At 36.5% G+C, this 16,331-nt stretch overlaps 1 protein-coding gene across 6 annotated transcripts in view; it reads left to right on the forward strand.

Moving 5' to 3' along the window:
- The window catches only part of LARP4B (La ribonucleoprotein 4B), a 72,493-nt gene that overhangs the window by 11,211 nt on the left and 44,951 nt on the right, over positions 1-16,331 (forward strand). For 3 of the 6 annotated variants that reach the window (XM_045289781.1, XM_045289782.1, XM_045289783.1), the window contains exon 1: positions 5,249-8,423. The exons of the other annotated variants lie outside the window; for them this stretch is intronic. In XM_045289781.1, the coding sequence (XP_045145716.1) occupies positions 5,286-8,423 (3,138 nt within the window). In that variant the 5' untranslated portion in view covers positions 5,249-5,285. Of the gene's footprint in view, positions 1-5,248; positions 8,424-16,331 lie in introns of those variants that run through there. 6 annotated transcript variants of the gene reach the window in all.

Here is a 16,331-nt window from a genome sequence, read left to right on the forward strand (position 1 = left end):
CATCGTCCTCAAGGCCTGGTGGGCCAGGATGTGCTCTACCCTCTCCTCCTCCCCCTTCATCTGCTCCCATGTACTCCAATCAGATATGTCCCTCTCCTGGAGCTGCAGGTTCAATGCCGTCTTTTGAAATAAATTCTTCTGCGGGGAGGGGCAGGTGTCCACTTAGTATTTTGGATTGGAGCCAATCCCCTAGCCCTCTCCACTGGTTCCCTACTCCATGCTGGCATGTTGCATTCACATCTTGGAGTACTGGGTTGAAATGAGACCATTTGTACACTCGAGTTTTTCCCGTAGCGCTGTCCTTGTAGGCTGTGTTCAATATCACAAGTTTCTGTGATATTGAGATATCACAAGTTGAGGCATTTTTCCTCAACTGGAAACAAAATTTCATAGCCATGGACTGTTCTGGTAAATCGGCCATCACAAAAAGTGAGGTTTGTGTGAAATAGCTTTTTATGAAAAAATTCACTGTGGCCAGAGAGAACCTTCCAGGCAGTGCCACTGTGTGCACTAACTCAGAGTGAGTTGCTTGATGCCTGCCCAGCGGGGGAAATGCATACAGTACTATGAAAGTGCTGCCCGGCGGAGCTTTTTTCTGTTTTTTGTTTTGTTTTGGGGGGTACCCCCTCGTATATTGGGCTTAGGAATATAAAACTATACAAAGTCTGGGTTATGTGAAAATATAGGCAACTCTTACCGCCGTCTTGTCATAGTAACCCTACTAAGAGCTGTCCCTGTGCATTTCTAAAACTATAAATTTTTACCAGAGCAAAGAGTCTCATCTTTTCCCTTGGGGCAGCTGGAGCATTTGAACTGCTAACCTAAGCCTATCGTATAATGTAGTGCACCACCAGAGTTCCTCAAATCAACTAGTACCTATTAACTGCCCTCCGGCTTCCTAATTTTGATTTCACCAAGAGGATTCTCAAGTTATAGCTATTGCCTTCATTGATTCTTCTCTTTCCTAGTCACGGGTGCTACTTGTATGTATATTTGATTTAAATTCTTTGAAGAAGTTATTTTATACTATTTTACTTTTCTGTGTGTTTCAAATATGTAGCTTTTATTGTTGGAGTTTTACAGCTCATTAGGTCAAGAAATATGGAATGTAGCTCATGGATACTGTCATCAAATGAATTCCTGCTGGCCAAGTGAGTAAGATGTTAACTGCTAATTGCTAAGGTGAGCAGTTTCAAACCACTGACCATATTGCAGGAGAAAGATGAGGTTTTCTGCTCTCATAAAGATCACAGCCCCGGAAACTCAAAGGGGTAGTTCTTCTTTATCTTATAGGTATACTTTACCAAAATTGAAAATAAACTTTATTAACATTTAGATAGCATAATTAATAGTTTAGTTACCCATTCGCCAAATTTGTCTTTATGTGCAGGTTATACCCCTACCTCCCAAGGATTTAACCTAATTTTCTTTGGTGAGAATGCTTTTATAAATTTGTCAGCTAAACTTTAGAACATGTATTCAAATTGTATATCCAATTTAGAAAATGTGTAGTGCAGTCTTGTCTACCCTGGCAACTCAAACATCAGGCTTTTACAGAATTTGACCTAGTTGATCATAGGCCGTTTGAAAAGCTCCCCAAGTCCACAAAATCTAAGGATGGCAAATCTATAACTATAACACATTTTAACTTATGAGGTTCCTCCTTGCCTCAAAATTGATCTCAGTGCTTCAAATCCAGGGAATTCAATGCCCAAAATATCACCAAACCCTGGCCAGTGCTGATTCTGTTAGTAGGAGAACCCATAGCTTAAAACCTAGATTAGCACATTTATCTTAATATTAGTTCCTTCTGCGTTTCTAGAAGACACTCTCTTACATTTATCATGTACTCACACTTCCGATATACTTGTAAACTTATGAGAAAGAATGCTGTACACTAATATTCAACAGATGATGACATTGTAGCTAAACTTCCTTTTATTTAATACAGAATACTGTGTTCTCTCCCCAAATCAAACTTCTAGGGTATTATGCTCCTAAATAAAAACTGTTGATGATGGTTTTTCTTCAATAAATAGAAAATAATTCCTCTAATAGAATATTACTTGTTAAGTAGAGGAGGTGGCGGCAAGTTGTTTGGTGTTTAGTTGGTTCCAACGCATAGCAAACCTATGTTCAACAGAAGGAAAGTGCTCGGTTCTGCAATAAAGAGGATTGGTTCCTTAGAGTGAGAGGGGATTGGAGAAGTTGGTTGGGGTCAGCTCATGAAGACTTTAAATGTGATGAGGAAGGCACGGTGGTGGCGGGTGGGTTATGTGTTGGTGATGTTCGCAGACAACAGCTTCTTAGGAGAATGTTGGGCTTTCTACTCCCATAGAGAGTCTCAGCAACCCACCGAGGCAGTTCTCCCCTGTCCTGTGGTGTTTCTGTTGGCATCAACTTCCTGACAAGTGAGGTTTTCTTCAGAATGTGGTTTGAAGGTTCAGTTCATACATGGTTTACTTGGAATCCTCCCAACAACTTTTTGAAATTGACATTGGTATTGACTCCATTTGAGAAAATGAAAACTGAAGCAGAAAGACGTTAAGTAATACAACAAAACTCACATTTTTGGTAAAAATGCATCGAGACACAAAGTTCTTATTACCTCCTCCTTTAACCACTACTACATTTACCTCTGTAGCACATTTGAGTAGTTTGTATCCTGAGTGAAGACTTTTTTTTTTTGTATAAATAAATTCTTTTCTAGTGATATAAAGAGAAATGTAGGGTTGTGGTCTAATCTAGCTAGTGTTATCATATCCAAGTTTAGTGGTGCCATCCTGAGCAAGTTACTTACACTTGGTCTTTCATTTTCTGTATCTGTAGAATGGAGTTAATAGTATCCACTATCTACTTCTAGGGCCCTTGGGAGTGTGACTTAATATATGTAAGCTAACAAACATATTTATATAGTTCAAATTTGTGCTTGAAAGTATAATCATTAGCTTAAATCTAAAATTCAGATCTGCACATTTATACTTTCGGATTAAATCTAACACCTGGGCCTTGTTACCTTCTACTGCAAAAATTTACAGCCTCAGAAACCCTCTAGGGTCCAGATTAGTCAGAATCTACTTGATAGCAGTGTTTGTTGTGTTTTTTCTTCTTTTTGGTTTCAGGTTTAGGGATTTCCCCTTTACCCTCTCAGAATAAGCTTAGTGGCTCCCAGTCTCCACTTTTAAACTGCTGGCCGTACCACTCTTTGAATTTGATAGTTCACTAGAATGACTCACAGACAGTGCTATACATAAGATTAGCTTTATTCTAGGGGAAAAAATAATACAGATACCTCATATAATGGTGAATTCTGGGAGGGTTCTCAGTGCAAAGCTTTCATGTCTTAAAAAGGAAGGGACATGTTACCCTGTTACATAGAGTTGCTATGAGTCAGAATTGACCCAAGACAGTGGGAAGAACCCTTTCACTTGGTAAATATCTTTTACTAACCTGAAAGCTCATGGAGCTTAAATGTGCAGAGTTTTTATTGGGGATCGTATTACTTAATGCAAACTCTAACCTTTCTCCCCTGATCTCATGAGGTGGTCTTTTTGGTCTGGCCAGTCTCCACCCCCAAATTACCTCATCACCTTACCTAACTTGTTAGATATGGTCTATAGTTCTTATTGAAGATAATAAATCTCAAGGTAGGTACAATAGGTAGGTTGGTTGGTTTTCCAGGGAGTATCTCTTAGGAACCAAGGAGAAGGCCAGTTACTTAAGGTATATCTCAAAGTGCTATATAAAGTGTGCTGAAGTTACCATTATTAATCCCTTTAGTTTAGCGGTTCTCAACCTGTGGGTTGCGACCCCTTGGGGGGTGCTGTCAAACGACCCTTTTACAGTGGTCGCCAAAGACCATTGGGAAACACACAAATATTCCACTATATATAATTACATATTGTTTTGTGATTAATCACTATGCTTTAATTCTGTTTAATTATGTTCAATTTGTAACAATGAAAATATATCCTGCATATCAGATATTTACATTACAATTCATAACAGTAGCAAAATTAGAGTTATGAGGTAGCAATGAAAATAATTTTATGGTTGGGGGGTCACCACAACATGAGGAACTCTATTAAAGGGTCGCAGCATTAGAAAAGTTGAGAACTATGACGTTAGTTTCAATATAGGAATTTATGTGCATATGTAATTAACTAGAAATATTAAACTTATTTAGCATAAAATATAAATATTTGGTAAACCATTAATAGAACACCAGCCATAATTTGTAGATTAATAAATAGCAAAATATCCCTCATAGAGGAGTTTTAATAGAACTGCTTGGTTTTTTTTTAAGTGTTATCTTAGAATCAGAGCCATACTAAGAAAAATAATTATGTGTACTAAGAAGGAATCATCTTAAATGTTGAAATAAGACAAGACCCACAATGCAGTTTGGCAGACATGGACTGTAGTTAGTATAGGAGCAATAGGGTTATCACCTTATTAAATGCTATGCATTCATGCTACAAGTGCTTCTGAGTTGTTTCCTAGTTTTTGTACTTTGTGGGTGTATATATTTTGCTATTCTCTTTCTTCTTTTGCCTTTTTTTTTCTTCCTTAATTGGAATTTTCACAACTCTGTAAAAGAGCAGAGATTAATATATTTAACCCTAATGTACCCATTAAGAACTTGAGCGACTACCCTTATATTTTGTTGTTGTTTTTCTGCCTTTTCTTCTTTTTTTAGACATTTAAAAAATATTTTACCTTTTTAGTTATGTATGTTTACTTACAGGAATACTTTATAACAAATCTCAGATGTGCCACATTTCACTCATGAATGCATTAGCATGCTTGCATCTCTAATTGATACCATTACATTTTTATGCCTAATAAAATTAGCTTAAAAGATTTTTTTATGCCCAAGGACATTGTTTTATAAAGGCAGAAAATTCAAGAATGTTGACTGAATCAGGAAAAAAGCAGGATTCTGAAATGTTTTCCTCTGGCTGGAATAATGACCTTTCTAAATGGAATTTATGAGAAATGGCATATATAAGAAAAAATAATGTGCACCATTTTTTGTTGTTGGTTGTAATCTTTCAGTTCCATATGTTGTTTGATATAAGAGCATGCTTGTTATGCAGTAAGTACCCTCTTGTAATTAGCATTTTGGATTTGAGTGGCAGTGACTTGTGACTGCTGTGCAAGGGGTTATTTTTGGTATCTGGGTGTTGGCTTCCCATCGGAAACCATAGAAAGTTAGCTTGAGGTGGATTTGTGGAGGTTCCGAAAAGGACAAGCATTGTAATGTGAATTTTGAGCTTCAGAACATGGGTTGTTGCTTCAGCAAAGAATTAAGTAGTGACAATGAGAATGAAAAAACTGGCCTGTTAGAAAAATCTGTGAAGGAAAACAAACCAGGAAATAAGATAAGTAAAACTTTATCTTCTTTATTGGATAGCCTTGAAGTTAAGGAGCGGCATAATGAAGCCAGTAGGACAGCTGCTGATCTTAATATGTGGACTAGAATTCTTGAACGGTTTGGCTACAAGCAGAGTCATAGACCAAAACAGTCGTTTAGCTTTATTTCTACTCTGAAATATAAGTTCTTAGCTAGGTATGAAAATTTAGATAAGAGTGACAAGAATTCAGATTTTACTTTTAGGGAGCAGAATTCAGAAAATGTCTGTGATATATTGTGTGTGAATAATGACAGTAAACCAGCCTTGTCTGAAGGTCTTTGTTCTGAAGATCATGTGTCTCTTTCATATGTAGTAGTTTCTTCTTACCAGAATGTACAAGAAAAAACCATTATAGATAACCATCTGTGCTATTCATTACTAGAGAATGACATGATAGTAAATGCTCAAATCAGCGATAATGATCAGAATAATTCTTTTTGTATGCGTGATTTAGAAGTGAAAAATGAAAATCATATTTGTGTTGATCATAAGCAATATAAGACTTCAAAAGATAGCAAGTTTTATAGTATTTGTGTTATAGATCCTGATTGTCTTGAAGTTGAAGATGAAATATGCACTCCCACATTTGGAGCAACTGCAGTAGAAGACTATCATTCAGCTGTTACCTCTGAGGGAATTTACAAACTGAAAGGGCCTCTAGATAATGGGAAAACATTTTTAGCCACAGATTCTCTACAAAGGACAGGATACTTAAAGGCACACCAGAAAAAGCTACTACCACAGAATGTGGTAGATGCAACTGAAATAAAGGACTTATATAATGAGGAAACTATATCTGATTCTCAATTCTTGACGAGTACTGATCATCCTTATAAAGCTAGCAGTGATAGCATGCAAGTTGATTCTTTAAGAACAAAAGTTGATGCTGAATATCCTAAATATTACACAGAAAGCAACACATTACACAATATTGTCGCACTATGTGAATCAAATATTAGCATAAGCGATGACTCACTAAAATGTTTGCATGCTGTTCCAGAAGAGAGAGAGAGCCATAGTTCAGAAATAGTAAATCAGGTAGGTGATTCACCTATCAATTTACTTAATGACATTACATGTCTTGAAAGAAATGAAGAATCTGAAGCTGTAACAGTTAGTGTAGTGAAGAGTTTAAACTTGAAAAAAAGAGAAAATAACTCAATAAAATCGTTAAAAGATAATGATTATTTCAATTTAGATATTAGCAAAGCAGACAGTGTCAGTCTAGATAGAATTAATGTAAGTCCAGAAAAAGATACCACTTTGGTTATCTTTGAAAATGAATGTCTTCAGGTACAGTCTAATGTTAGAGAAGCAGCAGCTAAACTACTTGGTGATCACAATGAACCTAAACACCATATAAATTCAATGGTGATTAATGTTGATCAATACCTAGGTGATGGCAGCTTAGAAACTGAAACTCTGTACCTCAAAAACAAAGAGAAATTATCATTACCATCAGAAAATAGTTTATCTCACCTAGATAAATGTAAATTTAATGTTTTGGGAGATGTTGGGCTTGCTAAGAGGGCTAATGAGTTGGAATCTTTATGCCAAGTAGATACATGTGTAGATACTAAGGCAATTAAAGTTCAGACACAGCCCTATAATTTAACTGGTGCGGTATGTGAAACAAACACAGATGGACTAATCCAAAGAATAAACAACTCAAAACTTAAGACTTCACAAGCATTGCCCAAAGATGGTGAGCCTTTTGATGATTCCAAATCGCGTATGAGTAGCTCTGTTTCCTCTGTATGTATTTTCCCCTGTTCTGAAGAAGGTGAAGCAGGACTGAGCTATAAAACAGAAGATCAACTAAGTGAGCCTTACCAGTTAGAAGATGCTGAAAAAGAAACACTAAAACTTCAGATATTAGAAGCTAATCATAGAGAAACAAGTGAAAATGTGATAGAAAAGGTCAAATCACATTCTACAGCAATCTTTGAACAGGAAAAAAGCATAAAATGCAAGGAAGTGCCCAGTCAGAATGTGGGCACATTTACTTGTGTTAATTCTAACATAACAAAAAACTCTGATTATGAAACAAACCAAGTAGGAAAAAATTGCAAAACCTGTAGCATGAATAACTACAAAGATGAAGACCATCATATTTTATCACCTTTAAGCCAAAGCTCAAGTTCCAGTAAAGAAGAGTCAGTAGAAGAGAGTAAGTCTATTAACAATGGTGAAAATCCAGAACTGAAGCAAGTTTTCTCTAAATCAACTGAAGGAATTTTGTCTGCTTTTGCTGATAGTGTGTCCGGGTTGAATAAACCAACACTATCAATTAAAGAAGAAGAGAGATTTTATTTGACGGAAGATAATGTTCATGCTAATGTTACTGACTGCTTAGTTCCTTGTGGAACAAGTGAATATGTATACCCTTTTAAAGGGGAAAAAGCCAAATGCACAATTCAAGAATCTGCTTTGAATGGAGAAAGGGATTTTGTGGGAAATTCAAAGATGGAATTTGAAAAAATACAATTACTTGATATTTCTGATGGGCATTCATATTTGGTTGGTGTTGATCCTACCCAAGTGGACAAGTACAGAGCTACTCCTTATGATATACCTCAGGTAATTCCTGTTATCCCAATTGATGGCAATGAAATAGTACCCATTAGTGAGAATCGTGCTTTATCAACCACAGGTGATATTTTAAATATGCCTGAAAATCTTTCAAAAGTAGATTTACAGGATTTCTCAGAGGAATTCTATTCCCAGGGTTTGAATGAACCTTCCTATTATCCAACTAGAGGGTTAGGAAGTCAGATATTTTCTGAAAGACTGGCCAATGGTTGTAGTGGATACCAAATAGGCTTTCTCTGGACAAATCCAATTGCAAAAGATGCAGTAGAAGATGAACAACTAATCAGTGAGGATCTACACAATAAGCCAGATGATTTGGAAATCTCTTCGTTTTCATTGGAAAAGCCCTTTAATGAGCTCTCAGCCTCAGACGATGGTGTTACTTGGGGATGGAAATATACAGGTAGAAAATTAGTAAGTATATTTTATTTTTGTTACTTGTGTGTGCTATGCTGCTAGCCTTTACATTTTGATTACTTTTAATTTAAAGTGAAGAAGTATTCTTAACAATGGCAGGCAGTTAAATGCTTATATAAGGCTATGAATTTATTATAGCATCTAATTAACCATTTTTAAATGTGGAGAATATAAATTCATTGTGTGATGATGTATTTAGGTCAGAGTTTGTGTAAACTCCTGTTAGCACTAACACTTTGCAATGATAATCATGTGCATGCAAATTTGTGCAGCCCAGCTTTCTGTTTATTGCATCCTAATAAAAAATGACCGTTAGCCATTCTTTTGCCCTTGCCCCACCATGAATAGTGTTAGAGCATTTTCAGGAGCTCATTGTGAAGTTTGTTGAGTGTGCAGTATTGTAGTTTTAAGTCATATTTGCAAATACAGACATCTGGGTGCTTTTGCTGCTTTTAAACCCTTTAAATCTTGAGTCTGTCTTCTTTCGATCAGAATCACCTGTGGAGCTTTTCCAACTGAATATAGTGCTCAGACTACAAAATTTATCTCGAGTTCAGCTGGTCTTTTTTGTTTGGAAAAAGTTTCACCGACAATTTTGCTGGCAGATAGTAGTTTGAGTGTCATTGTAGAAATTGTAATAAATGCAAACATTAGTCCACAAAGAAAAATTAGATTTGCTTCTTCAGTAGTTGTGGGGAAGCAAAACACTATAAAATTAGGCATTTAAAATAATATGTATATAATCTTTTATGTAAGTAGTAATTGGCTACTGATTTAATTAATGCCATGTACTTAAGCAGAATGCAAGTGATTTCTCTTGCTGTTTTTAATCTGTATACCTTTAAGTGAGGTGCATGCTTACTGTTCTAAATTAAATTAGCTTTTCCATTTTGAAGTATACCCAGACAGTATTCTAATTTTAGGCATTAGCACATTTAATAACAGTGCCCTGGTTTTCAGAACTCAGAAATTCAAAGTGCTTTAACAAGGATCCATTTTATATTCAATCTTTCATAGCAGGCATTGCTTACATAAATAAATAACAAGAAGATACAGACTTCCTTGACTTTAACCCTTTCAAAACAGAATTACTTTCTTCTGATTCATATTTTTTTGTTGAAGCCATGTGTTTTCAGCAGTGGAAGGCATTTTGAATGAAATGAAAAAAGAATTTTAAGATAATAGGGATTTTGACACAATTAGTGGGGCATGTCTCTGGTGCTGGGGTTGATGGGATGAGGTCTATTCCGCCAGGTTCACCCATATATACAGACTCCCCACTCAATGGCAGCACATATGAAAAAGGGACTATTGATTTCCCATTAAACCTCACAGGCAGAAAATGTTATTATCTGTCCCACAGTTCACAAAAGCATTAAAGCCAGTAAATTTCTCTGATTTTAAGCTTAATTAGTGACAAATCTAGGGGAGTAATATATGCTAGCCATGAGAAAGCAATGATTCAAGGCAGTGAGCAAGTAGCTTAGTACAAATTTAAATATTTGTTTTCCTTGTCTACCTACCTTTACCCCACCTCGTTTAGTTACTCAATGTCTTGTAAGTGGGCTCCCATGCCCAGAAAATCCAAATTTATAAATCAGTAGACTTAAAAAAAAAAAACTTGTGAGCATAACCTTTGGAGGGTAGAAGAGTGTTTAATCTATCTGCTTTAGAGATTCAGAATTTTGGAATGTTTTACTTTTTAAAGCGATTAATGTTAGTCATTTATATAAAATTATAAGGCTATCATAATTTTGGTTTTAACCATTTAATAATTGTCGGTGTAAAAATGGACTAATACTGTCAAACACATGAAGCTAGATGTCATTTGGCATTCTATATGATTGCAAAAATTCTACTTTCTGTCGTTTTGTGGATAACTTAACCTTTCGCTCATTTTGTGGTCTTGTTTGTGAAATGAGCTACTACCTGTATCACAGGGTAATTATGCTTATATATAGGTAAGTACTTAGAATATGCTCTCAGGCATTATTACCATGACGCTTCATGAAAAGTTTCTAGTCTTCATCCCTGTTGCCAGTGAATTTATTGAGTATTGGTTAATTGTGTAAAGTTCCTAAACCATGATCCGAGCTTCAGTATCAATGAGGTAGTAAATTGCTTAAGGAGCCCTAGTCACTGTGGCAATAAACTTTTCACAGATACCCTGGTGGGACTATGGGTTAAGCATTGCACTGGTAACTGCAGTATCATTGGTTTGAGCCCATCCACCACTCTGTAGGAGAAAGATAAGGCCGTCTGCTCCTGTAAAAATTCAGTCTCAGAAACTGCAGGAGGCTATCATGAGGGTTGAGAGATTGTGAGGGAGGGGCGAGGGGGAGAAAAGGGAACTCAGCACAAGATTGGATATATAGTTCCCCCCCACACACAAAGGGGACGAATAATGGAAATATGTATAATTTATATGTAGGATAAAACAATATAGAAATAACGGTATATAATCGATCAAGGATGCAGGAGGATGGGGGAAGGGGAAAGAGGCGTTTATATCAAGGCCTCAAGCAGAAAATGTCTTGGAAATGCTGATGGCAACATATGTACAAATATGCTTGTTACAATTGATGTATGGAATGTTTTAAGAGTCCCCAAGAAAATTATGGAGGGGACGTAGAAACCCAGGAAACAGTTATTTCTACCCTGCCTTATAGATTCTTCATGCATGGGAATCTACAAAGGCAGCAGGTATTATTGACATTAATTCAGCATATTTCATGAGTACCTCTTTACTATAAACAGGACTGTGCTAGGTAGTAGCAATACTGTAGTGTAGTACTTCATTTGTGAATTCAGGTCTTTATAAGAACTAGTGAAGCAGCTGTTGAGTGCCAAAACCTTTTAGATCAGGTATGATTGCCCTAGTAGTTTTACTCACCCACACTGTTTAAAAGAGATTTTTTTTAATTGCTTAACTTACCTTACTTTCCCCAAAGTATTCAACTTTCTTTTCATATCTGTACTCATGTTTAATTAACAAAATCATGATAGAAAGTAATTAACTGCTATTATAGTTAAGAACCAACACAGTGGTTATGGTAGTAACCATATAGCTTAACTGGTATGGGTGAGTAGCAATGGTAAGGCCCGTTTCAGTGGGCCTTGAGTGGTGTACTACATGTATTACATGGTGAACTACAATCTGCGTGATCAGCAGTTTGAAACTATCAGCAACTCTGCAAGGGAAAGACTTGACTGGACTTTCTGTTCCCATAAACAGTTAACAGTCTCTGAAACCCACAGGGGCTTGCTATGAGCCAGCAAATACTCCATAGCAAAGTCTGGTTTTGGTTTTGAGTATTTATGAAGTATAAAAGCAGTTGATAGTGAGTTGATATAGAGTCATGGGAACCTCTAATCCAGTTGGATTTGAATTGCCAGCCTGTCAATTAATAGCTGAACACTTAACAATTTTTATGCCACCTAGGAACTCTTCATCAGTTACAGGCATCTGTTTATACAGAAACAGTAGAGAACATCACTTAATCTGGTAATTTGGTTAAGTGGAGAGCAGCTAAAAAAAGTAAAAAGGAGAGTACATTTGATCTTATTCACAGATTTCTTGATCATGGTATCTCCCCTGCCAGGTAAGTATGTATTCATGGATTTCCATTAGGATTTCTAAAAAGAGTACATAGTGTTTGTTTTTATTTTTTTGAACAAATTTTAAAGAACAGGCAGATGAAATATAGTAGGAAAGGGAATATAAATGCTGTCCAAGGTAGTGGTGTATATGGAATATCTTCTAGACCTCTCAGGTTTGCTCCAGGAGGGGAAGAGTTGTGTAGATTCTGTTTAGCCATCGTAGTCCAAATACTTCATGCTATATTCTTAGAATTGAACATTTTGAAAGTATTTGGGTAGGTAGGGTGATAAAAGAGAAACTATCTCTGCAGAAGCAAAAACCAAAATGAGCCAGAATCGAAATATCAGAAACAAAACTTAAGAATCAGTGTTTCTTGAGTATAATATTCTTAGATGAGAATGAGCCCTATTTTTTTCACCATCAGAAATACTTAAAACAACAACAAAAAATCCAGAGAGGTACTCATTAATGTGTGTGGATACATCAAAGGTTTTGCTAAGAAATCGTAGAAACTTTGCCTTAACTTAATTCTCAAAATGTGAAACTGTTGGTTTTGAACATACCCTTCTAGGTCAGTACACTTCAGAAGGTGGTATTTCTATCATTCTTAACCCTTCCTTGAAGGGTTCTATTCCCTTTGGTTTATACCACATCAAGAAGGAAGAAAATGTTCCAAGTGGATTGTGGTGGTGATTGTACAACCCTTGTGAATATGATTGAGCTATTGAATTGTATGATATGTTAATTATATCTCAATAGAATTATTTTTTAAAAACTGATGGTTTTGACATCCTTGAGAGACTTAATTGTGTTTTAAATGTTCTTTGAATTTGGGAAACAAGAAGTCTGAAGGGTCAAGGTTAGGGTGGTGTTGGAGAAAGACTCAGTAATCTGCTTCCATAAACATACAGCCTGGAAACCACATGGGGCCATTTTACTCTGTCATATAGTGTCACTATGAGTGAGAAACAGTGGGTTTCATGGTTATATCACTGGAAACTGTCAATCAAAGATTTTATATTAAATGCATTATGCTTTTTTTTTTGTTATTTTATTGGGGGATCTTACAGCTCTTATCACAATCCATCCATCTATCCATCCATTGTGTCATACACATCTGTACATATGTTGTCATCATCTTCTTCGAAACATTTTCTTTGTACTTAAGCCCCTGGCATCAGCTCCTCATTTTTCCCTCTCCCTCCCCAATGTCTCTTTGATAATTTATAAACAACCCCCCCCATGTCTTACACCAACTGCTGTCTCCTTTCACCTACTTTTCTGCTGTCCGTCCCCCTGACGGTGGAGGGGGATACATCCAATTGTGATCGGTTCCCCCTTACTCCCTCCCTTCTTATCTGTACCAGTGTACATGTTCTGGTCTAGTCAGATTTGGGGTCATGGTGGTGGGGAGAAGGAATCATTAAAGAGCTAGAGGAAGATTGTGTGTTTCATAGGTTTTTGCACCCTGACTGGTTCTTCGCTTCTTTGTGGCCCTTCTGACAAGGGGTGTCCAATTGACTACTGATGGGCTTTGGGTCTCCACTCTGCCCTCCCCCTCATTCCCATTGATATGATTTGTTTGTTTTATTTTGTGTTTTTGATGCCTGATACCTGATCCCATCAACACCTCATAATCACACAGACTGGTGTGCTTCTTCCATGTGGGCTTTGTTGCTTCTCAGCTAGATGGCCATTTGTTTATCTTCAAGCCTTTAAGACCCCAGATGCTATATCTTTTGATAGCTGGGCACCATAAGCTTTCTTCACCACATTTGCTTACGCACCCATTTTGTCTTCAACGATCTCGAGTCAGGGAAGGTGAGCATCACAGAGAGCCGTGTTAGTAGAACAAATTGTTCTTGTGTTGAGGGAGTACTTGAATGGAGCATTATGCATTTCTTAGTCTGTTGTTGATCTATACATTGTTTACTCAATAGCTTATTTTAGTGATTCCTGATTCTATTCCATTCTAAAGTAACCTAGTGAGACTGCTTTCAGCTAGATGCATTTGTTTGGGGATACTCCAGGACCTTCCTGGCTATAATCAAGGGCGTGTGGCCAATACTATTGTCCTTTAGTTAGGAAGCTCTAACAAACTGAATAGTAGCATGAAGGCTTGTGTTACATTTCAAAAAGCAAGTGATTTGCCTAGGTTTGCTGAAGAATTATGGTAGTGAAACTCCGAGGAGTAACTACCACCAAGCATTTTACTTTTCTTTAAGACCTTGTGAAGCCATTAAGAATTTTTCAGCAGGAGAACATCGAGGTTTTACCAGTGTGGTGGAAGTGTGCAATGTAAGAGGAATATCATTGTGGGTGGGAAAACTGATGTGGATTTAAGTAAAAGTGCATCAGGAGCAACCTCATTCATCGTATCCAAAGTATATGAAAGAGTGAGCCATTATCTGGTAGAAGTGTATTCTACACAAAGGGGACAGTACATGCAAAAGTGCTTAGAGTGTTTAGAAATAGGACAAAAGTCAGTGTAACAAAGTAGGGTCAGAGAAATAATCGAAGGGGTGTTGGTGGTGAGATCATGTGAGGTTAGCTTTGTCCATGATAAGAACTTTATCTTTTACTTTAAATGTGACAAGCATATCTTAGAGAGGATCTGTATTGTTTAGTTCTGTGTCATAAAAATAACACAAAAGGATGGCTTTACCAAACAAATCTATTTGCTCATGCTTAGGAAATTAGAAGTTTGAATTCAGGATACTACCTCTCCAGCTAAAACCAAATTCACCCCATTGAATTGATGCCAATATTAGCTCTAGACTCTAGAGAAACATTTTCTTCCCTGTTGATTCTGGTAGAAGATCCTTATATACTTTCAACATCTGTGGGCATTCCTTGGAAATCATGTGTGTCTTATTATCAATCTCCTCTAGGTTTAGTAGGTTCTCAGCACAAGGACCCTGTGTATTTTTCTTTATTGGTAGTATGAGAGGGCTTCAGAAAGTTCATGGAAAATTTCTATTCTCTTGTAACTCCAGTTATCCATGAACCTTTTGAAACCCCCTCATAATTAGGTTTTTCTTTCTCTGTTCAGTTTTCTCTGAATGTGGAAAGGTGATGCAAATCACACACCAAGGAAGCTCCACTTACATCAGATCAAGGCTTTGGCCTGACTAAAGGTGTTCTGTCCACGCTAATTCCCTACAACTGATCACATCAGAGATAACCATGGGGATGATCACATCATTACATAACTACTACCAATGCACTGAGAACAAACTTACTGTGTACCCTTTATTGTAAGAACTAATGTTGATTGAGAGCTTACTAAGTGCTTTATTACAGGTGTTAACTCAGTAACCCTATAAAATAGGAGTGAACACAGTCATTTTCTAGGTGAGGTTTTCAAAGGTTAAGTAACTAGCCCCAAATTGCACAGCTATAAGCAGCCAAGTTTGGTCTTGGCCCAGTCTTATGAAAACATATTTCAAAACACTGGACTAACATCCAAATTACTACCTGGAGAGCTTTTTAAAACTACATAATCTCTGCCCTTGCAGATTCTGATTAAGTAGGACTGAGAATTAGCGTTTTGAAAAAATTCCAGTGGTGACACCAAAGCTCTTTTGGGAATGGGGACAATTAGTTTTGTTCAAAATAAAAAATATTTTGGTCACTTACTCAGAGGCAGTTTTGCCCTCATCTTTTCTTACAGTGGCTCTGGCAGACTTTGCTGCTTTATTACATGTATTAACTTTATGAGGAACTTTTATATATCCATTGCTTAAATGCATGTTTAACACTTTATATTGCAGTTTTATTCATCTATATTCAAATATGTGTGGTAATCCTGAACAAGTTTGTAAGTCTAGGAATTGTGATTTATATTAGGTAGTATCAAAGAGTTTATAATTAAGTCACTAGTTATTAGTAAAATGATATAGTTTGTAAGATAATGAAATCCCTTAATGGCATGAACACTGTCTTACCCAGCTTTTATTGAGCTTTGTACATGATAGAAACTTAAAATGCAAGTGATGAATTAAATTGAGATTTGAATACATAAACTTGTTACTTTTAAATCTAATTCCATCCCAGATGCATGTGTAAATAAGTAGGCTTAAATACTCCTAACATACAAGGGGGTACCCCCCCAAATACCGGAACCTCACCCCAAAGCTATGTATATAAATGTTTTTTACAAAACAAACTTACCACCTTTAAAGTACTCTTCATTATACTTAATACATTTGTCAAATATGCTATTCCATTCTTTTTTTTTTTTTTTTAACTTGTTGGATAGCTGATAAGTTATGTATTTACATTTTTTACAAAACAACCTTATC

The sequence above is a fragment of the Echinops telfairi genome, unplaced genomic scaffold (assembly GCF_000313985.2).
Source record: "Echinops telfairi isolate 266 unplaced genomic scaffold, ASM31398v2 ScPeMD7_31;HRSCAF=116, whole genome shotgun sequence".
NCBI classification, from domain to species: Eukaryota; Metazoa; Chordata; class Mammalia; order Afrosoricida; family Tenrecidae; genus Echinops; species Echinops telfairi.